This window comes from Hylobates moloch, unplaced genomic scaffold, assembly GCF_009828535.3.
Source record: "Hylobates moloch isolate HMO894 unplaced genomic scaffold, HMol_V3 SCAFFOLD_32, whole genome shotgun sequence".
NCBI lineage: Eukaryota > Metazoa > Chordata > Mammalia > Primates > Hylobatidae > Hylobates > Hylobates moloch.
Window position 1 is genome coordinate 1,735,891 of NW_026652307.1, and position 26,974 is coordinate 1,762,864.

The following is a 26,974-nucleotide window of genomic DNA, read 5'->3' on the forward strand; positions in this document are numbered from 1 at the left end:
TTCCATGGACACCCGTCAACTGCACAGAGAGTGTTCCATGGACACCCGTCAACTGCACAGAGAGTGTTCCATGGACACCTGTCAAACGCACAGAGAGTGTTCCATGGACACCTGTCAAATGCACAGAGTGTTCCATGCACACCTGTCAACTGCACAGAAGAGACTTCTGTAAACACCTGTCAACTGCACAGGGGGTATTCCATGGACACCCATCAACTGCACAGAGAGTGTTCCATGGACACCCATCAACTGCACAGAAAGAGACTTCTGCAAATACCTGTCAGCTGCAGAGAGAGTGTTCCATGGACACCCGTCAACTGTTCAGAAAGAGACTTCTGTAAACACCTGTCAACTGCACAGAGAGAGCTCCATGGACACCCGTCAACGGCACAGAGAGTGTTCCATGGACACCCGTCAATGGCACAGAGAGCGTTCCACGCACACCCGTCAATGGCACCGAGAGTGCTCCATGGACACCTGTCAACCACACAGAGGGCCCTCCATATGGCCCTTTAACTGCTCAGCTGTGCTAAGTGCCATGCCACGCACAGTGGCCACCCTGACCTGTTGAAGTGTCAGGATAGCTCCGCTAGGTCCTCGATGGCTCTGCCCCTAGAGCTGCTGCCTGGGCTGCTGCGGATGGACCTGCTCATTTTAAAGAGAGAGGAGCAGGAGGCCACAGCAGCCCTCGCCGTCCTCCACAGAAGGGCCTTGGAGCAGGCAATCTCACATCATTGAGTTGCCAGTTTCTCAAAGTAATTCTCAGAGGGATCACCATGACCTTTTTTAAAGGGAAATTGAACCTCCAGCAGGTCCCAGCCCCACAGACTGGGACCCAAGTGGGCAAACTGAATGGCCACACAGAGCTCAGAGCCCAGCCAAGGCCCCCAGATCCCAGGCTAGCCTGCACTCCCTGGGGGCACACACGCCGAAGCTGGGGAGTGAGCAGGGCAAAGGGGAGGATCCCAACCCCAGGCCTCCTGCCACGGAGGGGCTCAGTTGAGGAGGGAGCCGGCAAAACACCGAACTGACTTAGAAGTTGGAGCATCACAGGGGAAGGATATTCTGACCTCTGAATCCAAACAGTGTTTACGACTCAGACTGAGTGGCGGTTCACTACCTACAAATAAACAGAAAAGTCTAGTGCTACCTGGGTTCCACCAGAAGCAGGGGATGCAGAGGGCCATTGGAAAACAAAATGAAGCAGCTTTGAGGATCAGACCTCACGCGCTGTGCTGGTGCCACATGCCAGGGACACACCCACCGGACAGATGCTGGTGCTGCTGACCACGGCCTTCCTCTGTGGATGTGACTTGGCTTTCCTCACAGTGCATGCAGGAGGTGCTCAATAAACGCTCTTGACTGACTATATGGTCCCTGTCAGCGTGGAGCTGGGCAGGGCCCCTCTAGTCAACTCAGGTCGCTGGTGAATCATCGCCCGCTTCCTCCCCTCTGCATATTCTCTTTCAGCCAGGGGCCCACAGCTCCAAGAACGGAGTCCAGCAGCACCATCCCCACTCCCCAGCTCCTACCAATTTCTCTTCTCTGCCTCAGTCTCCCACATTATGACTCAACTGTGGACCACCGCTCTGCCTCAGAATTCACAAGTTGAAGGCTTGACCCACAGTGTGACTGTATTTGCGGGTAGGGCCTGTAAGGAGGTAACTAAGGTTAAAGGAGTTGCAAGAGTGGGGCCCCGATGTGATGGAACTGGTGTCCTTGGAGAGGAAACAGAGGCCAGAGTACTCACCACCCACTCTCACCAACCAGCACACAGGGGAACAGCCCCGTAAGGACTCAGAGGCCTCACCGGAAATCCCCTTGTTCTTGGACTTTCAGCCTCTAGAATGGTAAGAAAACAAACGTCTGTCGTTTCAGGCACCCACTCTGTGGTATCCTGTTACGGCGGCTGGAGCTGACTCTGACGCTCCCTGCAGACCCCATCCCCTCCTGCCCGGGCCTCCTCATGGCCCCTCCCTATCTTTCCTCTGGAGCCCACCTGGGGCCCTTTCAAAGGCTTGAATCATGACAGACAGCATCAGGTCTGTGCTCCAGAAAGATCAGTTCAGCTGCAGGAGATCCTGCACCGCTTCCCACCAATGGCAGCAAGAGCAGCCAAGATCGAATGAGCCCCTGCTGTATGCCAGGCCCACAGGTAGCCTTTGAATGCGTTTCCCACGTCATCTCCCCGCAGCCCTATGAGGCAGGTGCTAGGATTTAGTTTTCCTATTTTGCAGATGACAACGTCCCACAGTGTGGTCCAAGGCCACATAGCCAGGAGGTGAGTGACTTGGGACAACCCTCAGAGGCTTCACACTTTGGTGTCTTTTGAATTCCAGCTTTCTTTTCGGGGTGAATAAAGGTCTCTCTCCATGGCCAGTCCCTAGGTCTTACATTGGGCTCTGCAACAACCATGCTACCCTGTGCACCTCATGCGTCTCACTTCCACACCCAGGCTCAAGCCATCCCTATGTGGAAAGCCTTTACCTCGATGACCAGGACTCCTCATTTTAAAGCTTTGGTTCTCCATCCTGGCAGCTCTTGAGAGTCACCCGGTGTTTGGGTCAGGGCTCTCCAGAGACACAGAAGCAATGGGATAGACACACACCACACACACATATACATATGCGTACATATACATGTATGTACATACACATTCTATATATATATACACACATATATGTGCATATGTGTGTGCTTTAAGAAATTTATTTTAAGGAACTGACTCATGCGATCGTGGGGGCTGTAAAGTCCTGGATTTGGAAGGCAGGCCAGCGGCTGCAGCGGATACCGCAGGCTTGAGGCAAGATTTCCTCTTCTCTGGGAAACTCCAATTTATTCTCAATCCTTTAACTGACTGGAGAGGGCCACTCAAAGCCCCTTAAAGTCACCGACTGCAGGTGACAATCACATCTACAAAATACCTTCACAGCAACACCCAGACTAGCATTTCAATAGCTGGGTGGGACAGCCCAGCCAAGAAGACACACAAGGTTGACCTTCACCCTTGCGGAGCCTGCAAAGTGCAGAGGCCCAGGCCCCAGGGAGACCGATACAGTTCCTGCCAATGCTTTTATAAGCACATGGCTGGCCCAGAGTGGCTGCTTTCAGATGCACAAATCACAGAGTATTCTTTGCCTTATCCATCTGGTGCTCATCCCCCAATCTTGAAATCACCTCCTGGGGGGTCCTGCCTCCTCCCTGCTATAGGCACCTGCGGGCTGGGACCCTGGCTTGTATCGCTGTGTCCACAGCACCCAGGGAAGTGCCTGGCACCTATGGTGTGCTCACGCGTTGGACAAACAGTGGGCTACAGTCATGTGCTGTGGAGCTGGAAAGCCCTGGATTCAAAATGGGCAAGTTTCATCCCCTCTCTTTGCTTCGTTTTCCTCTACTGTTAACACACAAAAAAGCAGTAATAGCAGCTGTCTCATCACCTTGTCAAGGGACTTAGGCAATAAAATGCATGAAAAATGCTTATCAAGGTACTTGATGGGAAGTAATAGCTCAAAAAAAAAAAAAAAAAGGGCGGGGCGGGGTGGGCAGCCCTGTTTCAGCTGATTGTCACTGGGGCTGTGCGTTCCCACTCTGATAGCTCTGCTGCTTGGTGCTCAGCCAGAACCACCCTGGGCCAGACTTGCCTCCGCTGCAAGATGCCCACCAGGTCGCCCTGAGACGAGGTTCTCCCAAGCATCCTGCATCCCAGCGAGCATCTCCAGCGCCATCTGGTGTCTGTGCGGGGAGTGGCTGGGTTTCCACAGCCTTTCAAATCTCTAGCCCCAACTTTCAAGAAAAGGCAGGGGCTGCCTGCTGTTTTGTGAAGTCACCATGGAGATGACTGTGGGAGAGTCCTCACTCGCTGCAGGTGGCTCTTCACTTTACAAAAGGATACACTGCATGAAGCCTTTCAGTACACCCTCCCCACACTTAAAATGGCATTCAAATAACACCTTAGCATTCCCTTTTTTCAAGTATGTCTGCTGGGGAAAGGGTCCTGGAGCCTGCGAAGAGGGTTTTCTTTACATTTAGACAATACCAGGAACTGCCTGAGTGTCGCCTCTCTCCGTGTAACATTCTCCATGTCATCCAATGCCCGTGTCACCACATTCTTGGCGTCATACATTTGTCTTAGGATTTTGATACGGTTTGGCTGTGCCCCCGCCCAAATCTCATCTTGAATTGCAACTCCCATAATTCCCAAGTTTTGTGGGAGGGACCCAGTGGGAGGTAACTGAATCATGGGGGTGGTCTCCCCCATACTTTTCTCGTGGTAGTGAATAAGTCGCATGAGATCTGGTGGTTTTATGAGGGAAAACTCCTTTTGCTTGGTTCTCATTCTCTCTTTCCTGCCACCATGATTGTGAGGCCTCCCCAGGCAGGTGCAACTGTAAGTCCATTAAACCTCTTTCTCTGGCTGGGTGTGGTGGCTCACACCTGTAATCCCAGCACTTTGAGAGGCCGAAGTGGGTGGATCACCTGAGGTCAGGAGTTCGAGACCAGCCTGGCCAACATGGTGATACCCTGCCTCTACTAAAAATACAAAAATTAGCCAGGCATGGTGGTATGCACCTGTAATCCCAGCTACTTGGGAGGCTGGGGCAAGAGAATTGCTTGAACCCAGAAGGTGGAGGTTGCAGTGAGCCAAGATCGTGCCATGACACTCCAGCCTGGGCAACACAGCAAGACTCCATCTTAGAAAAAAAAAAACAAAAAACAAAACAAAACAAAATGAAAAATACAACCACCTCTTTTTCCTTATAAATTACCCAGTCTCAGGTATGTTTTTATCAGCAGTGTGAAAACCGGACTAAGACACATTTCAACTCCCGACCCAGCCCTCTTTTGCGTTGTTGAGTTTATGGTGAACATCAGCTTTTAAGGTCAGTCATGAGTTCCTAGAGGGTTGGAGACTGTGTCTAGTTTCTCCTTAGAATCCTTCAGGCCTAGATTGGGACATACAGTACTTGTTGAATACACAGCAAGGGTGTGTCTTAAGAAGCTTTAAAAAGAATCTATAAAGCCGGGAAATCCCATATGTCCCTTTACTCTTGTACAGCCTAGCTGACTGGAATTGACTCATGGGATTGTGGGGGCTAGTATTTACTTTTCCACTCCTGCACCAGCACTAGAACCCCCCTGTGCTTGCTGAAATGCACTTCCTAGGGCCTCGCTCCTAGGACACAGTGGGGCAGGCTATGCTAGAACATATCAATATGTACATAGTCACTCTCTCGGGTCACCTTTTATTACTATCTTGCATGTACATTTTATAAAGTACGCAGTATATTAGCATGGTACCTCTAATGTATAGTTCATAAATAATGTACGAATATCAGATTTTTTTTCTTTTGCTATTGGGACACACCCTCAGAAAACCTTGGCAGCAGGGCTACCATGTGAGCGCCATGTGCCCCACACAGGCCAGGCCCTCCATGAGCGTTGTCTCATCCGCCCCCGGGACAACCTGACAAGGGGGTCACTGACATCACCTGTGAGCTACCGACAGGCAGCCAGGGCCCAGATGTGCCACCACCTGCCCAGGGTCAATCCAGTGGGCAGAGTAATCTGAGGCTGGGCGCCGTGGGTTACCTAACCTGGTCTGGGACAGGTGGCTCATGGCAGGTGCCATCGAGAGGCCTTCTTGGGGCTTGTTTCTCCTGACCGACCCAAAGGTCCCCACAAGACTGTCCTGGCACGTGGACCCCAGCGATTAATTCTCCTTGCCCTTGTCCCTTGCTAAGCAGGCAAGCAAAACCACAGCCAGCTACACAAACACATCAATTGCATATGTGGATGGAGAAGAGATGTACCCAGGCAGCGGCAGGGACATCAACGCTCTCACTGATGACCTGGCCGAGGAATGAGGGAAAGCACAAATCAGCTATGGAACATTGACAAACTGGGAGCTAAACTGTGCTTCATGCCTGTGAGGCAGGATTTTGATGAGTGGTGGATGCCCAGTTCTTCCCTGTTCCTGCATGCTCCTCAGCCACAGTGATGAGGATGACAGTGCTAATTACCATGACAACCAGAATGCTGAGCACAATGAGACAAAGCTATACTTCGGTGAGCACCCCTGTTTACCTTCATAAGAACTTTGTTGTCACCCCCATTTACAAGGGGTATAACCGAAACACAGAAAGGTTAAGAAACTTTTCCAAGGTCACAGAGCTAGAAAGAAACATGTGGAGGCAAGTGGGGTGGCCAAACCCTGCAGCGAGTCTCACTACATAGAGTAAGCCCCAGAGACGGAGGCCCACCCTGCACAGACAGCCCTCCCTGCGACATTCCCAATGCCAGGGGCCAGACGTTTGTGTCCCCCAAAATTCCTATGTTGAAGCCTAACCCCGATGTGATGGTATTTGGGGGGTAGGGTCTTGGAAGGTGATTAGGTCATTAGGTGGAGCCCTCACCAATGGGATTGGTGCCCTTAGGAAAGGGGCCTCAGAGAGCTCTGTGGCCCCTTCTGCCATGTGAGGACACATAGAAGGCACCATCTATGAGAAAGTGGGGCCTCGCCAGACCCCACGTGTCAGAACCTTGATCTTGGACTTCCCTGTCTCTGGAACTGTGAGGAATGAATTTCTGTTGTTTGTAAGACACAGAACAGAGTCTAGGGATTTTGTTATGACAACTCAAAGGGACTAAGACTCCAGCATGGATGAAGTGGAGGGCCTGGGCTGTGCTTACATGGGCCCAGGTGAGACACAGTGGTGAGTCCCAGCCTGCAGCCTTGCTGTCATGAACACCTGGGAGAAGCTGTCTGGAGGAGGAGGAGCAGCACAGGCAGCTGGGGGGCTCTGGAGAAGTCAGCTTTCTTGCATCAGTAGGTTCTTCCCTTGCAGCCCTGATTCCCATAGCAGCCCCTCAGTCCCTCGCTCTCCCTCCTCACGTGTTTCTACTGGGCCCAGAGCCGGGACACTGTGACAAACCAGACAGCTGTGGTCATGACTCTTGGGTTCAGCGCAGAGAAAAGACAAAACACAAACATCTTTTTCTTGACAGGTTTTAAAACTTAAATCTTGGGGCAGTGACAACACAAAGACTGTTTCTCATAAAATTCGCTTTTGATGACTGGAGAATGCGCGCAAGGCCCTGCTCACCCACCACTGACCAGGCATACCCACGAAGGCATCCCGTGTGCAAGCCTTTGTGTGAGGGCACGCGTGTGCATGTGGGCATAGGGCCTCCACCATTTCCGAAAATTAAATTCTGATGCAGATGCATTCTCCATTCTAATAGAGAATTGAAGTTCACAAAAATGTTTGATAACAAAAATTTTCTTTTTCACATGAGATAAGACAATGTCTGCCAAGCCTCCCTCAACAGGGGAAAGACAGGGAGACGGAGATGGAGAGGGAGAGAGAGAATAAATGGATAATCAAATGAATAAAATAGTAGTTGTTGCGATTAATAATTGATTAATTTGCTGCCTGGTGCTTTTCTGCTTTCACACCATGAAGATGCGAAAATAACATATCAGGCGAGACAGTGGGAATGGGGTTTGAACCCAACACACTGCAGAGAGAAGCAAATAACAACCATTATTCACCATTGTCTGCACCAGGCAAAACAAAATACTCTTACAGGCCTTTCCTACTGTGAGTAATTTTCCCCCAAAAAAGCAACATTTATAGACTTTCTCTATGACCAATATTGAATTTTCCCACAGCATTTTATCTCAGAGATTTATCACTTCTGGAGCATTGGGGACATAGTTGAGAATGTGACAAAAGCAAATCACTCTTTTCTGCACTTGATTTCAGGGCTTCAGGGACCCTAGACTGTATACCCTGGGACCAGCACACAGAAAGCTCAATTTGCAAATGGCTGGAGGCTGCACCCCAGACATACCTGCCAGTTTGTGCAATGAGCCCAGCCCTCAACAAGGAGTTTCTCAGGGTCAGACAGGAACCCTGACCTTGGCCCACAAAAGACCCATGGAGGAAAGGGGACCTCACCCAGGGTTTGCAGATGACATCCCCTGTAACACGTTGCACAGTGCACTACAGCGGTGGGCCTGGGCCACGTTCACGACAGCAGTTTCCAGAATGAGTTTCTACCATGAGTGCTACCTTCCCCCAATCTCAGACCCCAGCTCCAACTCCGTATTCACTTACGGACACCAGGTTTCGAGGACAAATAACAAGAGGCTCGGGTCCGAGCCACACCATGGGAGAAACAGTACGGGGATGAGGGCTCCCCGGACCTGGACCTGTTAGTACTTTACAGGCACTGGCTCCTCTAACCCCCCATTGGCCCATTCTGGCTCATTCATTTAACTGATATTTATTTTGCACTTAGCACTCGTGAGCTGTAAGAACTACAGAGGCGAAGACTTGGTCTCTCGGAGCCCACGTGCTGGTAGAGAGGCTGCATGGGCAAAGCCAATGATATTGGGGTCAGGGACCCTGCCATAGGGAAAATAAGGTTGGGTGAGAAGAAGGGGCCAAGTGTTGCCACACGGCGGCCAGGTGGCTTCCTGCACTGAGCGATGTTTTAAACGCGGTGGAGCCATGCACACCTCCAGGGACAGCAAGAGTCTCAGGGACTGTGGTTGGGGTGTGAGGACCATCAGGGAGGCCCATGGGCTGGGTCCAAGGGAGAGGCAAGCCAGGAGAGGGAGGCAGGCCACATGGGGTGGGGCCACAGACACTGGGGAGGATGTGGCATTCAGTGCCTCAGGGAGCCACTGGAGGGATTTAAGCAAGAGGTGACATTATCCAACTTCCATGGGACCCTGGTCCTGTGGCCACCTGTGTGGAGAATGAACTAGAAATGGGGCAATGGTGGCACAGAGAGACCGCCTGGAGGCCAAGTCCAGGCAGGAGAGCACAGCGAGCCATTGCCAGAGAAGAGGGAGTTGGCTGGACCCGTGAACTGCTCCAAGGGGAGCAGAGAGGACTTCAGGGTCATCTGGACATCAGCACAAAGCCAAAAGCTTCGCAGGAGGCTAAGATGTATTGATTGAAATGGGGAAGAGTCCCAGCCCAGGGCACAGATGGGAACCGAGATCTGGAGATGTAAGCTGTGCAATGCGCACCAGTCCCCACGCGGATGCGTACAGTCCACAGAGACACCCTGGAGCTTAGGGGCTGTTGGCTCGAGGGACAAATCAGGGATTCATCAGGGTCACAGATGTGTTTAAAGCCACACCTCCAACAGTTGCTTACTGACTGTTAGAACCAGGTACCATGGGATGATGGACACACCACGGGACACAGACAGATACCAGCATGATCCCTCATACAGACAAAATTAGACAGTCAACATAAGTAATTGATAGGTAGCAAAGAGACAGAGAATAGAGAACAACAAGAATTAGTGTGAATCTGCAACTGTGTCTCAGCTAGGAAGGAAGGTTCAGTGTTGTCATAGAAGCCAACAATGAGGGCCTTCGATCTGACAACAAGGAAATGGGGCAGGGACAGGGGAGGGACGTGCCCAGGGCCAAGTCCAAGCTTCACAGCACGTTCTGTTGGAGGCCATGGACCGGCCCAGCCACAGAGGTCCCAGGGATGGAGGGGGCTTTGTGGGTCAAAGCCCAGAGCCTAGCTTTGGCTCAATGAGAAGAGGAACGAGTTAACCAAGAGGAGTGGAATCAGGGGGTTGAAAGGGGGTTCTCTAAAAGATGTGCCCAAGTCCAAATCCCCAGGACCTGTGAAAGTGACCTTATTTGGAAAGTGGATCTTTGCAGAAGTAATTAAGTTAATCTCTAGATGAGGAGATGATCCAGGATTATCCAGATGGGCCCTGCCTGCAATGACTATCCTTATATGAAGGGGAGAGGAAGGAGGGAGAGGAGATGGCCATGTGCCCACAGAGGCAGGGCTGGGAGTCTCAGGCCAAGAACGCAGGAACCACCAGAAACTGGAAGAGAATGGCTCCTCCTTGGAGCACTCGCAGAGAGCACGACCCTACCCACACTTTGATTTTGGATTTCTAGCTTCCAGAACTGCAGAAGAGTAAATTCTGTGGTCATAAGCCACCCAGCAGATGATAAGGTGTTACAACAGCCACAAGAGGCTAACACAGCTGGCTGTGACCAGGCCACCTGGCTGAGCAGGAGGCGTCCCTGTGCAGAGCACTCAGAGAAGGCAGGCGCTGGGCGGGAGGGACAGAGGCGGGAGCCAAGGGTGCCACTAGGTGTGCTTTGATGCCATCTCCAGTGCACAAACTCTGCGTCTCAACCATGCTGCCACAAAGTTTTTTGAGGGCACATCCGGGCCAGGCCTGAGGCTCCCGAGAGGTGAAACGCAGATTCCCATCCTCTTCTGTGTTTAAATAAGATGACTGCATTATGCCTTTAATGCCAGGTGTGAGGACACTGCATCTGGACGGCCTAATAATGCCCTAAAGGAAAGTCAAGCTGGGAGACCCTTCTGGGCCAGGGGCTCTCCTCCCCAGGGGCTCTCCTCCCCAGGGGCTCTCCTCCCCGTGTGGCTGCTGAGGACAGGAAGAAGTGCTCTCCGAGGTACACCCTGAGCCAGGCCCTGTGCCAAGGGCTGACGTGGATTAATCCACTCATCCTCAGAGAGGGTCTAGCACAGAGCGGAAAGCTGGCACTGGCAGCCTGGGTTCAAGTCCCAGTCTGGCACTAACGAGCTGCATGGCCATGGCCAGTTACACGGCCTCCCTATGCCACAGTTTACGCATCTGTAAAATAAGGACTATGATGTCATCAGCCTCATGGGGCTCCTGTGAGGACAAAACATTTCTTGTTACAACCTTAGACCAGCGTCCCGGACACAAGAAACACCCGGTAAAGGGCCCTGGCTGTTGACATTGTCAATGTCGAGAGGAAGCAGTTCCCATCTCCCTCTCACCAATGAAAGCATGTGTCCTGGAGTGGGTAAGGGACTTATGGAAGGGCACCCCCAAACCAGGGGCACAGACTATGCCAGTGATTCTCAGCTGGGGGTGATTCTGCCCCTCAGGGACATCTGGCCAAGTCTGGAGACATTTTAGGTTGTCTTCACTGGGGGAATCCAGTGTGGAGAGGCCAGGGATGCTGCAGAATATCCTAGTGTGTCCAGGATGGCCCTCTCCCCAGCAGAGAATCGCCTGGCCTCATGCCACTAGTGCTGAGGCTGAGGGACCCTCCTCTAGCCCTTGACCACCCCAACACCAGCTGTTCTCAGAAGTGCACCCACATAGCACCCTTCTGCTGGAGGCTCACAGGTGTTTAAGGGCAAGGATTCCAGGGCCTGATGAGTCTGGAGAACACCACAGGCTCCAGCCTCTTCAGAGACGTCGGTGCCCTCAGGCCAGTGAGCAGCTCCTAGTTTCTGCCACAAAGACACTGGTTCCGCGGTGGAAGTCGGCCTCCTCCAAACACACAGGTAACAGCACCCCCACCCCTTTCATGTTTTGCAGCCACATATTCAGAATTGCTTCCTCGGACCCGGTGGAAAGGCTCCAGAGCAGCAGGAAGCGGGAGGCCATGGAGCCCTGGGCTGCCAGCCTGTCCACCCATCACAGTACCCACCGCATGCCTTCAGTACCAGCCAGGGTCAGCACCGACATCTGATGCCCTTTCCTGCTCCCCACAGACACCCAGGGAGACATGGCCTGAGCTCTGCCCATGCCTGTAACAGTCACCATGAGATGCTTCCAGGAACAACAGCAACGAACGCTTCCTGATTCTTCCCTTGCAGGCCAACCACCACGGCCACCCTGGACCTTCCTGGGAGTAACCAGAGGGCCCCGCACAGCCGGTACCAGCTGGGAGGGAAACCCCCAGCCTGAGCCTCATTCTCCCTTCATCACAGGGTGGTCTGCAGGCCTCTATCGTCCCGAGCCCTGGAGTCCTCAAGGGTAGGACGGAGCAATTACTCTGACCTCGAGAATGCACCATGAGGACAAATACCGAGCTGGCTTCCAAGGACCCTGTGAGCATCTGCTCCCAAACAAGCATACGCTGCCTGTCCTGTTCACACCACTTCTGAGACGGCCATTTGGGATCAATAGAGCAATGTCTCTCCCTCCCTCTCCTCCTGCTTCCATCTCACCTTGCTTTACTTGTTACAGTTGTTGTTTTTTTTTTTTTGCTATAACTTCTGTACACTGAGCATCTGTACATCACCTATATACTGTCCGCCACACTGTCCTCAGGGGTGGCATTCTCAAAGTCACTTGCTTCACCATTTTTGTGGGTTTTTTTTCACATACACATGAAAACTAATATGCAACTCTCAAAACAATTTCCCCAGGGTATTTTCTAATTCCCTGCTCTAAGCCTGGCTGTGCACCCCCACCCCAGCTTGTTTCAGGAGAGGCTCATTTCCAGAGGACACAGCCCCCCTCCTGTTTCTCCCCAAGTGCACCCCCTCGACCTGTTCCTCCCCCAGGCACGAGCTCTGTCCCCGACCCCCTGGTGACACTAGACCTCTGGCCGAGATCCCCACACTTAATGGGCCATCCTTTCCTCACCAGAAATAATGGAGTCATTCAGCGCCTCCTCGTCCTGATACAAAAGCAAGTCGTCCTTGAGTTCAGAATTGATGATCAGGTTCTCCTTGTTCTCCTCAGATTCCTTAGCGGCAGTTCGCTTGTTCTCCGAGGCCCCGTCGAAGCTCCAAGCCTCCTCCCTCTCCTTGCCCCGCTCCACGCTGGACGCCCTCGACAGACGGACATCCAGCCGCTTCTTTGGAGACCCTTTACTTTCTCTTCCTTGAAAGCTAAACCAGAAAGATGGTTCAGGTTATAGGTTACCCCCTTCACCCAGAAACCCAGGGTTTTTATCCTGGACACACAAGAAGAAGCATGAGGATTTGAGTTCAAGGCAAATGGCTGTTTACAACACGCTGTTTTGAAAAGCACAGAACATGCAAGTAATAAAACCTGCCAAAATGTAGTGCAATCAACGTTCAGGGCGAGGACTTCACAAAAACTGAGAAGGACAATTTTGTCTAATATTCCTCCAAACTATACTGTCTCCCGTTACCTATTTTACCTCTAATCTTTCACAGTCCATGCGACACATGTGATCCAAAATAAGAGTAAGCTGCAGGCCTAGGCTGCCTTACACTCTTGCCCAGTGACAACAATGAAGCCCTCAGCGTCCTGGGACAAAGTGGAACAGCCACTTCTCTCTAAGTCATTCTCTCTTGCAAAGCTCCCACCCCACCCTGGGTCCTGAGGGGCTCATGCACAGGACTTGGTGGCCAGGTTCCCACAGTGCACATTCACTGTGCACCCCATCCCAGAATGTGGGAACCAAGATCAGCTATGTAATCTGCAGAGCGAGGTGCAAAATGAAAATGTGGCTTCCTTGTTCGGAAGTTATCAGGAATTTCAAGACAGTGACTGTAGAACGGGAGACCCAGCCGGGGCCCTGGGTGTGGCATGAGCTGCACAGCCTGAGGCTGGCCAGGCAGGGATTCTGGCAGCACAGGTCTCCCTCATGTGGCAGGGCCTCACCTGTCCTGGCGGTGCTTTGTGGCCAGCGCCCTGTGCAACTCCTCAATGACGCGGCTTGGGGGAAGAGGCCGGTGGACCGTGGTGAGATGCGGAGACCCCGTGGGTGTGGAGAGCTGGCCCCGGAGGGGAGGGTCGGCACTCTTCATGCTGGAGGCTTGGAAGAGTGCGGCTTGGCCTGGGGTGTGGGAGGAAGCAGCAAGAACGTAAGTCTTCAGGAGCTGGGACCAAGGGTTTTGCTGAGACTGGAGACCATGAGCGGAAAGGACACTCCCCTGCACCTCCAGGAGGCAGCCCCAACTAATGCCAAGATGCTGGACCAGGATCCCTGCTCCCAAGGCTAGAGGCCAGGGTGCATCTCTGTCCAGTTCTGCTCCATCTGTGGGGCACACCCTGTTAGGGGCCGATCCTTGCAGACGCCAGCACCAGCACCCTCCCTGCAGGGCGTCGGGCTTAGAAAAGCCTCCTTCCTGCTTCTCTGCTATGAATTCAGCTTCCTGAAGCTGCTTCTTGTTCTTGGGAAACCCGGAAGAAACTGTGCAGCCACCCTTCAGCCTGGATGAACACCATGGTCCACTCTGCCCTCCCCACAGCGTCTGTTCCAGCACCTTGGGCTTGCACTTCCAGCCCCCAGAACAGTAAGGAATAAATTTCTGGGCTCCAACCCTCTCCCTGTACCTCTGCCAGGAGGATCACCCGAGAAGGTGAATTGGATCGCTCTCCCATTTTCCTTAGGACGTGATTCGAACTCATGGCCCAGTCTCAAGGTCCCTGGAGGTGGCCCAGCTCGGCTCCCTAGCTGCATCTCCACCTCACTCTCTTCACTCCAGCATGTAAAGATCTCTCCCATCTTTGAAGGCACCACACTCCCTCCAATCTGCATCTTTGCATGGGCTGTTCTTTCTGCCTGAAATGTTTCCCCCCTCCTCTGCTAGAATATCATTTCCTTAGAGAGGTCTTGATCAGATCCCCTGTCTCCTGTCCCCTGGGACCTGAGCCTGCCCTGACACCTTTCCTCTTACTTGGAGTGAATCATGTTGCCGCGTCTGTTTCTTGCTCCCGGGCAGGCCCGTGTCCACCTTCCTTCCTACAGTTTCCCCAGGCCTGACACTTAAAACACGGGCAATAAACACTTGTGTACATGAAATGACCTTGAAGATGATTCTAAACAGGCTTTGCTCAATCAAGTCTAAATGAGTGGGACACCCCCTACTTCCTTCAGTGATGGTTTCCTGCATGTGCTCCGGGCCAGCAGGTGCCAGGTGCCCAGAAGAGCAATGAGCATGGGCTTTGTCTTCTGCAGATTTGGCCTCTGCTCTTGATCTGCCATTACCCAGTGTGCAGGACTCTGGGCAAGTCACCGAAGCTCTCAAAGGCTTAGCCTCCTTCCCTGTAAAATGAGACCATCAGCTCCTTTTCAGGAGCCCAGCAGCTGGCGCAGGCCCAGAAGCTCTTAGGTGTTTAGCACAAATTCTCATTCCAAAAGCGTCCTGGAAGGATTGGTGCAAACACCAGATCCCTTTAATCCCACCAGGAAAACAACCAGATCTAAACTACCGCATTCCCTAAAAACCAGAAACAAACTTCCAGTATAATCCTAGGATGTGGACAGCATCAATAAAAATTATTCCTCAAAACCCAAAAGGAAACGGTAAACCCCGTGGAGGACTTTAGTTATTTCACTTTCTCCACAAGCACCTGCTTGGCCAGACAAGGCCAGGCCACAGGGAAACGGGCCAGGCCCTGTCCTTGACTGGTGGAGCCAGACAGAGGCCCGGCAGACAGAAAGAGAGCAAATGATTGTAGAAGAGAGTAGGCGACAGAAGGAGAGGGGGAGAAAAGGGCTGGGAGAGAGAGCAGGAGAGGGAGGGGGGCGAGAGGGCACCACGCGGCTGGGCTGAGAGTACTAGGCTGGGCTGGGGGAGGTGGTAGCTGGTTCGGGAGAAGGAGGTCAGGAAAGGCTTCTCTGCAGAGGGGACCTTTGAGCTGAGACCTGAGAGATGACAAGGAGCCAGCCACACAAGAAGTGGCCAGGCAGGGCAGGGGCTGCAGGGAGACCCATCCCCAGCTTCCGCACACGGCGCTGTCCTCTCCCCACTGGCCTCAGCCTCCCCAGGCCGCTCCTGCTCAGGACAGTGCCCCAGTCCTGAGCACACACAGGTGACACTCAGCATCCCCAGCCCCTCTGTCTCTAACCATCATTGCCTGTACTCCTCACCCCAGCCTCATGAGGAAGGAATCACTAGCCCTGTTGTACAAATAGGGAAAGTGAGGCAGCGTGGTTTGCCCGCTGTCACTCAGTTTGGTGGAGCTGGGATCCCACCAGGTCTCCGCCCCACTGTCAATCACAGATGTGACAACCAGCATTGCCCCCACGGCCCCCATAGAGCTTTGCCTGGCTCGCCCCACCCAGCCTGTGCAGGGGACCCCTTGTCACCCCGATTTCACAGATGAGGAAGCTGAGGCTCGGAAGCCACCTCAGGGGCAGGCCGCTAGGAAAAGGAGGGGGCTGAGATCAGCACATCGCACCCAGCTCCACTTACACTTGGCAGAGGCTGTGGGACTCCCATCCCTCAGAGTTGAGTGTCACCAACTGGACCAGGTGACAGCAGGGGTAAAGGAGAGGTGAAAGGGAGAAGGGTAAACACATCTCCAGGGACCAGGCAGGTGAAACCCAGGAATGCAAAGGACCTCCTGCAATTTCTCCATGGGGGCAGGGTGGGGACCACAGCACGCAGAGGAGAACCTGCCCACCTTAATGGGCCTGTGGTGACTCAGAGGGTGATCAGAGATGAAGACTTTTCAAGAAAGCCCAGGAATTTGGCCTGTGAACCAGGAAGCAAGCCCTCATCACAGACACCAAATCTGCCGGCACCTTGGTCTTGGACTTCCAGCCTCCAGATGAATGAGGAATAAATTTCTGTGGTTTATAAGTACTCAGATGAATAAGACATCTGCAGTCCTGCCTTGGGTGGAGACTCAGTTGGGCCAGGGTCCCTCCTGCAGCAAGGGAAGCCCAGGTAAGGAGACTTTCTTCTTTGCTGCCATCTAGTGTTCACATGCTGAAGCACATGAACCTTTTCCCAAAGGAGAAGGAAAAAGAGGAACTCAGAAAATTAAATCAAAGTCACCAAAATGTAGTCTGTGCAGTAAGAAGCCAGGCCAGGGCCCATAGCTCGGAACCACCCTCCTCCACCTCCCAGTCTCAATTCAATCCATATGGAAACGCATATGTGTCGAGTATCCCCTGATGTCCTTGTAACTGAGGGCAGGGCGGAAGCCAGAAGAATCCGCAGACTGGGGACAGAACGCCAGAATTTAGGGCGTGTGGAGTCAGAGTGAAGACCTGTGCTGTCTGAGGCCTGACCTTCCTAAGCTGGGGAGAGGCAGGAAACTCTCTGGGTTACCAAGTTATTGAGGGCCAGGAACAAATTATACGTTCTCCAGAATAAAATGAGGTGGATGGTGACTAATTGAATGCACTTTAAATGGTTTTAGGTTTCAATGGAGGAAAAAGGGAGCCATCACAAAGACAATAACAAAATGCAAAGTAGCACAGTTTTGCCTCAAACTTTGTACTGTAATTTGTGTGGCCATGTCACACAAAGACTGAATATTTGGATTCATCTACAGAGATGTAGAAAGATGCAGAAAGCAGACAGACAGGGTTCAGAACATGCATGCATTCATTCACTCATTCATTCATCCATCCAACCATCATCTGCACTTGCTGAGTGCCTGCTGTATGCCCTGTACTATGCCTGCACTTGGATTTGACGGTGAACACAGACGTGTGGCCAGCTCTCAGGGACTACTGTCTTGGGGGCAGGTGGTTAGAGAGAGGCAAACCATCCAACAGACAAGGCATGTATGGCTCCTTGGGCAGCCCAAAGCAACAGAACAACTCTTACAGTTTTGGAGACCAGAAGTCTGCAATCAAGATGCTGGCAGGGTTGGTTCCTTCTGAGGCCGTGAGGGAGATGCCGTCCCAGGTGTCTCTCCCTGGAAAATTCTTGGAGTTCTGTGGATGCATCAGTCCCATCCCTGTGTGTCCTGTTCTGCCTCTCACATGAACACTATCGTTGGATTCAGGGTCTAATCTAATCCAGCATGAGCTCAGCTTGATCTTTAACTTGATGACAGTTGAGAGACCCTTATTCCAAACAAGGTCAGTTCTGAGGTTCCAGGTGGATGGGAATTTTGGGGGGACACCATTCAACCCACTAAACAAGGTGGGGCAATGTGGTAAATGCTGGAAGATGGGGCACATGGTGCTATGAGGTCAGGGGTCAGGGCTGGCTCCCCTGAAGGAGAAACAGCTTGAGCTGTGGTCCCAAGCATGCAGAGGTACTGACCAGGCAAAGCAGGAAGGGAGAATGTTCTGGCAGGGAGAACGGCCGGGGCCAAGTCTCAGGGCGGTGGGGTGGAGGGGGCGCCCCCTCACTCATCCCTCCACCCACCCAGCAGCACATTCTCCCACAAACCAACACTACTTGGGAAAACCACAGGGCACCACAGCCCCACATCTAACCCATCCAGAACATCTGCAGTCCCAGCTAAAGAGGCCCCCTGTGGGGTGCATCTGACCTCCTGTTTCTGCGGTGTCTGGCTGAGAATCATCAGTTAGATCGGAATACTTAATTCGTGTTAGGTGTAGAAGGAAAATGCCCCACTGAAAGCAGTTTCCACCCAAGAGTCACCTCCAGGTTGAACATTCACCCCATAAGGGGCAGTAAGTTCCCCAGAAAAGAGCCAGGGTCTGGGACCCAGCCCTCTCGAGCTCATGCCCGGGCTCTCCCTGTCCCAGCAGCTGACACCTCTTCCAAAAGGTGGCAGTTCCCTCTTTCATGAAAACTCGAAGAAGCACAATGAGGATTAGGTGAGATAACAGAGGGGACGGCACCAGCCCCTGGCCACACGTGTGGTAGCAACAAGCTTTGGGCCCAAAAACTGGGTTCAAAAGTCTCAATCATTTCCAGGACCTGGGACAAGTTACTGGAGTTTCCTGAGCCTGTTTTCTCAACTATAAATGGGGCACCTCGTGCCTACCCAACAAATGGCTATTACTGATGGTGGTTAATCACTGGTTAGGTGATTGTAACAAAACTGTCAAACTCTGCTATGTGTCATGTTTCACACCCACAGCCTTCAAGGACAGCACGCAAGGCTTTACTCTGAAAAGTCATTATCTCTTGATAAACAGCCTACTTTTTCCCTGAGACCATCAATGTGTCCTGTTTGCAGCAGTCAATTCCAGACAAAAAATACCTAAGCTTGCAAAGTAATTATTTCTACTTGCTAGGATTATTCTGCCAGTGTGACAAAAGCTACATAAGTGTATGACTGTGGGGGCCTCTGTCCAGCTGTGCACCCCTATCTGACCACCAATGTCTGCTGTTTACTCCTGGCTCTGCCTTGCTGGACAGAACTCATGGGAAAGTGAAACAGCAAAACAGAGACCAGCAGAGAGAGGGAGGGAGGAAGGGAGAGAGACTGACTGAAAGAGACTGAGACTCAGAGAGAAGCACAAAGAGAAAGACAGACACATGAACATCCAGAAAGAACGGAACGGAACAGAAAGGAACAGAATGGAAAGGAAAAGAAAAGAACAGAAAAGAAAAGAAAGGAAAAAAGAAAAAGAAAAGCCAAGCCAAGCTAAAACCAAGCCCCATCCTGGGAACTGGCTGCATCTCTCGCATTCAGGTCCTAGAAGATGCCCCCTTTGACTCCTGCAAAGAGACTGCCCTGTTTGCTGGAGGGAGCCTAGGCAGTCTACTCCTGACAACCACAGTTTCCTTGGTAAGATCTACTCCTCTGGGCCTGCCCTGAGCCCCAGTCACAGAAGCTAATGATGAGAACCAGCCCATAGTGGGTGCCCAATCAAGACTGGTTGAAGGTATGGATGGATGGGTGGATGGATGGATGGATGGATGGATGGATGGATGAGTGAATCAGTGAATAGACAGATGATGGATGGGTGGATGAATGTAGGATGGATGGATGGGGCAGAGAAAGGAAAGAGGATGGACAGGATGCATGTGGACCCACCTGTGACATTTTTTGTGGTTTTGGAGCTTGCCTTGGGTGGCGGAGTGGGCAGCAGTGGCGGGCTGGGGAGTTGGCCCACGGATCTCTCCAGAGGTCTGGGAGGACTGTCCAGGGAGTCAGCCCCAGCTAAGGCTTGGGAGAGCTCATTGGTGGTGGGCAGGAGGCTGCCAGCATCTGCTTCTTCACCACTGGATGCAGATGGCATCTTGGCTGGTTCAAAGGCAAAGCAGAGAGTTCAAAAGCATGTTTCCTCTGACAGCAGTGGAAGTAAGAGAGCAAAGCACGACGGTTTAGTGGGATGGGATCGTGAAGAGCATACAGAGCAGTGACCTCATACAGGCACTTGACTTCCTGCAAGTTCAACTCTCAATAGAGCCATCAGAAGCAGAGAGAGGAGGATGCAGAGAGGGAAGTCATTTCAATAGTATTAGGGATTCTGTTATTTTTTCCACATGAGAGGTCCATGCCACAGCTCCCACCTCCCCTAGGAGCAGTGTTCACCATGCCAGGTTTTGGAGTCAGACACACCCAGGCTCAAGTGGTCTCTGAATTTATTCCTGGACCTTAAGTTACTAAATCTCTCCAAAACTCCATTTACTCATGCATGGCATTGTGTTAACAAGAGCCCCTCACAGGATTCTTTCTCAGTTTAAGCAAGAAGTGGCCACGACACAGTGTAACCCTCCAGTCCAGCAGCTCTCATTCTTATTTGTCTGTTTGCAGCAGCTCTAACATCTGGCATGCCAGCCTAGAGTGGGAGTGAGGATAGGAAGGATTGACTTGGAGGAAGGGTCAGGCCACCCAGAACCCTCATCCCTCCCTTTCTAGCTGCTCATTCAGGCTCCATCCACTTCCATCACAACCACCCCTCAGCCTGCCTGCCCATCCCCAGCTTTCCCTCAACCCATCAATCCTTCCCTTTCTTATTTCTCTTTTTACCTGGCTTGGGTTCCATCATCCATTATTTCAACAACAATCTGACCAACAGTCCCTAAGTCCTTTGCCTGGATTCCTTTCCATTTAACTCTCTGGAAAAGTTTCATCTGGGGATGAAGCTGCCACTTGTCTGCTTCTGCCCTTGCCTAGTATTGCAGGAGGAAGAGCCTATAGAGTCCACTTCAGGAAGAACGGTCACTCTGCAGGACCCATGGCCAGGAGCTTCCTCCTGCAGGTGCTCTGCATGACTGCTCAAGCCCTTTCTGTCCCTTCCCCACCTCCAGCTTCCCACCTTTGCCTGCTCCTACTACACAGCTTCACCTCCAGCTTTACAGGGGAAACTGAAGTCATCAGACCGGGGCTCCTCTTGGATTTCTGACTCGAATCCAAACTGCTGTCCCCAGCATCTCTGTTCTTCCTTCCCTCTGATCCAAGAGAGGTGGTCTCCCTGGGACCAGCATTCCCTCACCTCCTGCCCTCTCAGCACACTCTTGAGTGCTAAGGCCTGTGGAAGGCACCTGGCACACATCATCTTATTCAGTTTTGACAACTACCCAATGAAGACACGAACACTTTCCCCACTGTATGTCTAAGGGAAAAGCCTGGTGGAGCTGGAGCTTGTCCTTGGGTCACTGTGTTAGCTCCTATGGGGTTCATTCATCTATCAGCTGCTGTTTCCAGAGGTTCCCACTAGCTGCTGGTGCTGTCCATGGTGCTGAAAACACAGGCATCAAGGGAGGGAGTGTTACAACAGGCCTAATTCCTGTCCGCAGAGAGCCTCGAGCTAAACACCAGATGCAAATATTGCACGCCTCTTGTATCCCATTAGCTATCATTAGTTTCTGTTCCTTTATTGCCCATGTTGGAAGTTTTAAAATCTCATTCCCAGCCCTTTCTTATGTTAAGTTCATGACAATGGAGTCCTTATCTCAGAAGGGCGAGCCCTCCTAATGCCTGGAGAACAAAATCTCTGAAAGCAGAGATGGAGTATGTGTTGTTCTCCCCCAACAACACACACTCCAACTGCAGAGGGCAGACGGCTCTGTGTTATGATGTTGGCCTGAACTGAGAACAACCATTACAATCGGCTCTATACTCTTTTGTTCTGCATGGATACCCATATTGAAAGTGCTGTTTTCATTTTACTTTTCTTACTATATTAAACTATCCTCAGAAGTGTTACTTGTTAAAAAGGGTTTAAGACTCCTATGCTTTCAGACTGTCATTATGTAATCTGACTTGCAACCTATAATGTCTAAGAGTCTACAACTCTGATTAGTTGTTTCACTTAGTAAGTTTTGCCCTGATAATAACATCAATGTAAATTTTTTATGCTAAGTAAAAATAGTTGTGAGGTGTCCTTGTTAAGGCACAGGTAAGCATAGAAATGCCCATTTTCTCTATGTAGGTTCCAGTTATAACTTTGTGGAGTTTTCTGTCTTGTGTAAATCAGCACAGGCAAGTGGACACCCTCATTCTTGGGACACCACACCTCACAGCCCATTTCCTCGGCAGCCAAGCTCCTGGCCAAGACCACCAGGCATGGGGTGAGCTCTCAGTAGCCAGTCCAGGCCTAGTTTTCTTCTAGGAAGTTTCCTCCTGGGGGGTCCCACCCCTTTTCAGATATTCACACATCTATTATTCTGAAGCCCTTTAAAGTGGTCCTTGCATTCACACCCTGCTTTGATTGTTTGGGTTTACAGGACTTCTTGTTCCTGATTGCTTCTTTGTGAATGGGTCACGCTCTCAGGGGACTGGTCACCCAGCACATTTCCAAAGTCCTGCTTTTGGGAGACAGAGATGTCATGGAAATGGCTCACCTGGCCTCAATTACACCGGTATCCAGCATCCACCCCCTTCCTCCATGTGTTTGACCTATTTACAGATGAGTGACTTTGGTCTCCACCTTGCTTAGTGAGTCTCAGTCTCCTCATCTGTACAAACATCTGTATAAAATACCTGACCCTGCCCACTACAAGGGTGGAAAGGCCAACATGAGACCATAGTGGGGAAGGTTTGTCTAGAGCTACTCAGTACTCCTCTGACTCATCTCCTCCAGGACAATGTGGCCAGCATCTGAACCAGGCTCCAAGGGCCTGCTCAGAGGTGCCACCAAAGGAAGCATTACCAGGGAGGAAGAGCAGCCTGGGGTCAGTGTTCCCACTCCTGGGTCAGCCCTAGCCAACCATCTGTATCTATCTTCTATGTCTGATCTCCACATAAGACTTCACTAGATAAGCACTGACTTGGGCCAGTTCTACATCCCTCTGAGCTACTGACAGGTTGTCCTCCTTGGCCTGCATCACTGACTTATCCTTCTTTTCAGGATCCCAGCAAGATCTAAAATATCCTACCCAAAACCAAACCAAACACTCTTGACCTCATGTACACTCCCAGCTTAGTTACAATTATCTGCTCCTTTGAAAAATGAACTTATGAAAGATGACCTTTAACACTGCATCTCCACCCAGCAAGGCCTGGCCCCCTCACTGAGCCAGGGCCACCCTACTCAGCCATCCATCATCTTTAACACTTTCCCCTCTGGCTTTCCAACACATACTCTCCTGGTTCTCCCCTGGAGCCCTGGCCACCTCTGCTCAGCCTCTCTGGCAGGTCCCACCTCCTGCATCTGAATGTCCACCTGGGCTGCCCCAGGATGCAGGCCTAGGTCCTCTTCCCTGTCTAACCTTCTCACAGGTCATTCTCATCCACTCCTCTAGCTTCAGAACTGATTCCATTTCTCTGTTAACCCTGGACCATTTCTCTGAGCTCCAGACTCATGTGTTACCAGCTGGCCACATTGGCATCTCCATCTGGAGGCCAATCACATCCAAACTTGAATCTTGGTCCCCACAACAAATTCTCCTGAGCCTTCCCTTCCCTCTTACTCATTCAACCATCAACCCATCTTGCAAATGTTGTTGAACAACCATGGGTTCCAGGCACTATTCTAGAAGCTGTGGACATGGCACTAATCCAGACAGATCCCTACGGTATTAGTCCCTTCTTACACTGCTAAAAATAACTGCCTGAGACTGGGTAACTTATAAAGAAGAGAGGTTTAATTGGCTGACAGTTCAGCATGGCTGGGGAGGCCTCAGGAAACTTACAATCATGGCAGAAGGCAAAGGGGAAGCAAGCACCTTCTTCACAAGGTGGCACGAGGGAGATGTACCAAGTGAAGGGGGAAGAGTCCCTTATAAAACCATCAGATCTTGTGAGAACTCACTATTGTGAGAATAGCATGGAGAAAACTGCCCCCTGTGATTCAATTGCCTCCACCTGGCCTCTCCCTTGACATGTGGAGATTATGGGGATTGTGGGAATTATAATTCAATATGACATTTTGGGTGGGGACACAGCGAAACCATATCACCTATTTTCACCAGATTCAGTGCTCCATGACCCACCAGCTGTCCAGCCAGACCAGATGCCCCATGCCATCCTTCTCTTATCCTCTCCACCCTGTACCCACCCCTTATATCTAATTCACAGGCGAGTCTCATGAACTCTACTTCCAAAATATTTCTCAGAAATATCCACGTGTTTCCCAGTGTGAGCTGTCAGAACTTCTGCCTGGGCCTCCTCACCAGCCTCCCAGCTCCTGGCAATGCTTCCCACCCCAATGGAAACCCATTCTCCAAACCAGGGTTTGGCAGGCCTTTCCTGCAGAGGGCCAGGTAGAAAATATTTCCAGCTTGGGCCATGTGGCCTTTGTTGCTATTACAGTCTCTGTTAGTATGGAGAACTCTGGAAGGCTGGCCAATCCAAACTACATCTCTCCTTGTTTCACAGCAAAGTAGATGTGCAGCCACCCTGACCCTCAGTACTACCCAGTAGCACTTTCTGAGACGATGGACATGTTTCTTCCTTGTCCATATGGTGGCCACTAGACCCTCATGACCACTGAACACTGGACAAGTGGCTGGAGTGAAAAACAAGCTTAAATTTTAATTATTTCAAACAGCCACATGGCTAGTGGCTACTGCACTGGACAGGGGAGCTCTGGATTTCCCAGGACTGAGTCAATGGTCATAGTGCCACTGCCTTAAGGCACAAGGTAAAGGGTAAGCCTCTGAGGCCCCCTCATTCCATCTGCCCAAGGTGGGACTCTGGGTTCCCCACCCTTCACCCTGATGGCCATGAGACTCACCACACCAGCTACACTGACCAAAACCCTCCTCCAAAGTCTCCCCCAAAACATCCATCCTCACCACACACTGAACCCTCACATCCTTGGCCTGCCTGATGGCTCTAAGGATAGGAGACAGTTTTCAGCATCTTCCCTCTCCTCTCTGACACCACCCTCTGCATCTCGTGTGAGTGTGCAGCCACCATTGTATCTTGGAATCTTGTCAAAACTGAAATTTCAACATCTGTTAAAGTCTCAAGTGCTGAATCAATTTTTTAAAAAGTGGAAGAAGACACTGGCTCTGCATGTTCTCTGCATTTGGGGGACCCCTCCCTTGGGGCTGGACCAGCAGAGGCTCCCTCTTACCAAATGAAGTCTCAACCAGCTCCTACACTGTACAAACCCCAACGCAGGGGTCAGGGCTAGGAATGGAAATACCTGAAGCTCAACCACAGCGCCACAAGTTCACAACTTACTGATACCTCTTTGCTAAGCACGTTCCACTGACACCTTTCTGTGTAATCCTCACTTATTTTCCAGAGCAGGGGCTGATAAACCTTTTCTGTTCAGATGCAGACAGTAAACATTTTTGGCTTTCCAGGCTAAGAGGCAAAATCAAGAATATTATATAGGAACCTAAACAAAAAGAGGAAAAACTCTGCCCTGCCACTTTTCTCGAGAGGGCTACCAGGGCAGGGGGCACACTTTGCAGCCAGTTATCACCTGCTAAAGACATTCTGGAGTTCGAGGGTGGCCAGCCCAAGGATGGACGTGAAGAGCCATGGTCATTTGTACTCCACCCCCGTACACCCAACACATCCTTGGTCTCAGCTTGGGCAGCTGGCTGCGGGCCGAGTGGCTCACCAACTCCCAGATGAGGTTCCTCCACTCAGTGACCAGCAGTTGCCCAGAGCCCAGTCCCCAGGAGTAGCTGGGACCAGCATAGGCCCCAGGCAGTGGTGAAGGGCAGCCACCAGCTGGCGAGACAGGAGCAGGGCGCAGGGAGGGAGGCACCTCACTGTGGTCTCCTGGCTCCCAGGACCAGCACACTAGAGCAGTGTTCCATGCCATGCAGACACAGACATGGGCAGTATCTGACCTGCAGCCTGCAATTTGACAGTCCTTGTTCTAGACTCACATTCCAGAACATTCCAGAAGCAGAACAAATGTTAGTCTCCTCTTTGGCTCTAGAGTTTAGGCTATAGACTGTTATGGTGAAGAGCAAACCCAGTCCCGCCATTGGGTTTGATCTGTTTTTATGCTCTATGGCCTGGGAAAGTGACTTAACCTCTCTGGGCTTTGTTTTCTCATCCAAAAATGTGGGGCTGTTATAAGATAATAGAGTGCACACAGAACACGCTCCCCGAGTGTCACTCTCCTTTTTAATTAGTGCACTCATGGGAAGGCCAGAACTCAGCCCCTGTCCCATAGTAGAAACACTGAAGAGGACTCTGTTCCCATTTGTGTCAAAACACCAGATCCTTCTGGGCTTTGTAGGGAATGCTCTGTTGCTGGTGTGGCACTTATTAGTCTGTTTTCATGCTGCTGATAAAGACATACCTGAGACTGAGTAATTCATAAAGAAAAAGAAGTGTAATGGACTCATAGTTCCATATAGCTGGGGAGGTCTCACAATCATGGCGGAAGGCGAAAGGCACATCTTACATGGTGGCAGACGAGAGAATGAGAATGAAGCAAAAGGGGTTTTCCCTTATAAAACCATCAGATCTCACGAGGCTTATTCACTACCATGAGAACAGTACTGGGGAAACCGCCCCCATGATTCAATGATCTCCCACCAGGTCCCTCCCACAACATGTGGGAATTATGGGAGCTACAATTCAAGATGAGATTTGGGTGGGGACACAGCCAAACCATATCAAGCACCATCCAAACAAAACCAAGAAAAGCAAAATCGCCCCAAACACAAAAGCCCAAAGTCAACCCAAATCACCAAACCAAAGGCTTGAGGAAAATAATGGTCAAAATCATTGACAGTGTCCTCCTCCTGAGAGATTTGCAATATTCAGATGTATCCCCCGCCACCCACACTCATCATGGTTGGGGCACGGGGAAGCAGCAACTCCAGTCCTGGATGTTGCCATCTGGATGCCAGGAGTGACCCGGGACAGCCCCTTGTGCTTTTTGATGATCCCTCTCCCCCACCCCCAGCAAAGCTCATGGGAGGTTTGCTTTTTAAGAGAAAGCAGCTGACCTTTTCAGGACAGCAGTGAGCACCACCGCAGAGACCTCAGGGGCTCCTGCAGGTGTAGACCATCACCCACGGGGCACCATGTTCTGGGCCCCCATGAGGTTTCCCTGAACTTGTCCAAGGTCAAGGAGAGAAGCAGGGCCCAGGTTCCAGCACTCACATGACACATTTGCCACTTGAGGATCTGGCTTTGTCTGCCATTAGATGACATCTGTCTGTCATGGAAT

General features: G+C 51.4%; 1 protein-coding gene across 5 annotated transcripts in view; it reads right to left on the bottom strand.

The window, feature by feature from the left end:
* The window catches only part of LOC116463287 (phosphatase and actin regulator 3-like), a 271,936-nt gene that overhangs the window by 61,933 nt on the left and 183,029 nt on the right, over positions 1–26,974 (bottom strand). For all 5 annotated transcript variants that reach the window (XM_032146324.2, XM_032146327.2, XM_032146323.2 and 2 more), the window contains exons 5-7: positions 19,468–19,677; positions 13,423–13,597; positions 12,433–12,680 (exon numbers count right to left, since the gene is read on the bottom strand). In XM_032146324.2, the coding sequence (XP_032002215.1) occupies positions 12,433–12,680; positions 13,423–13,597; positions 19,468–19,677 (633 nt within the window). The remainder of the gene's footprint in view (positions 1–12,432; positions 12,681–13,422; positions 13,598–19,467; positions 19,678–26,974) is intronic.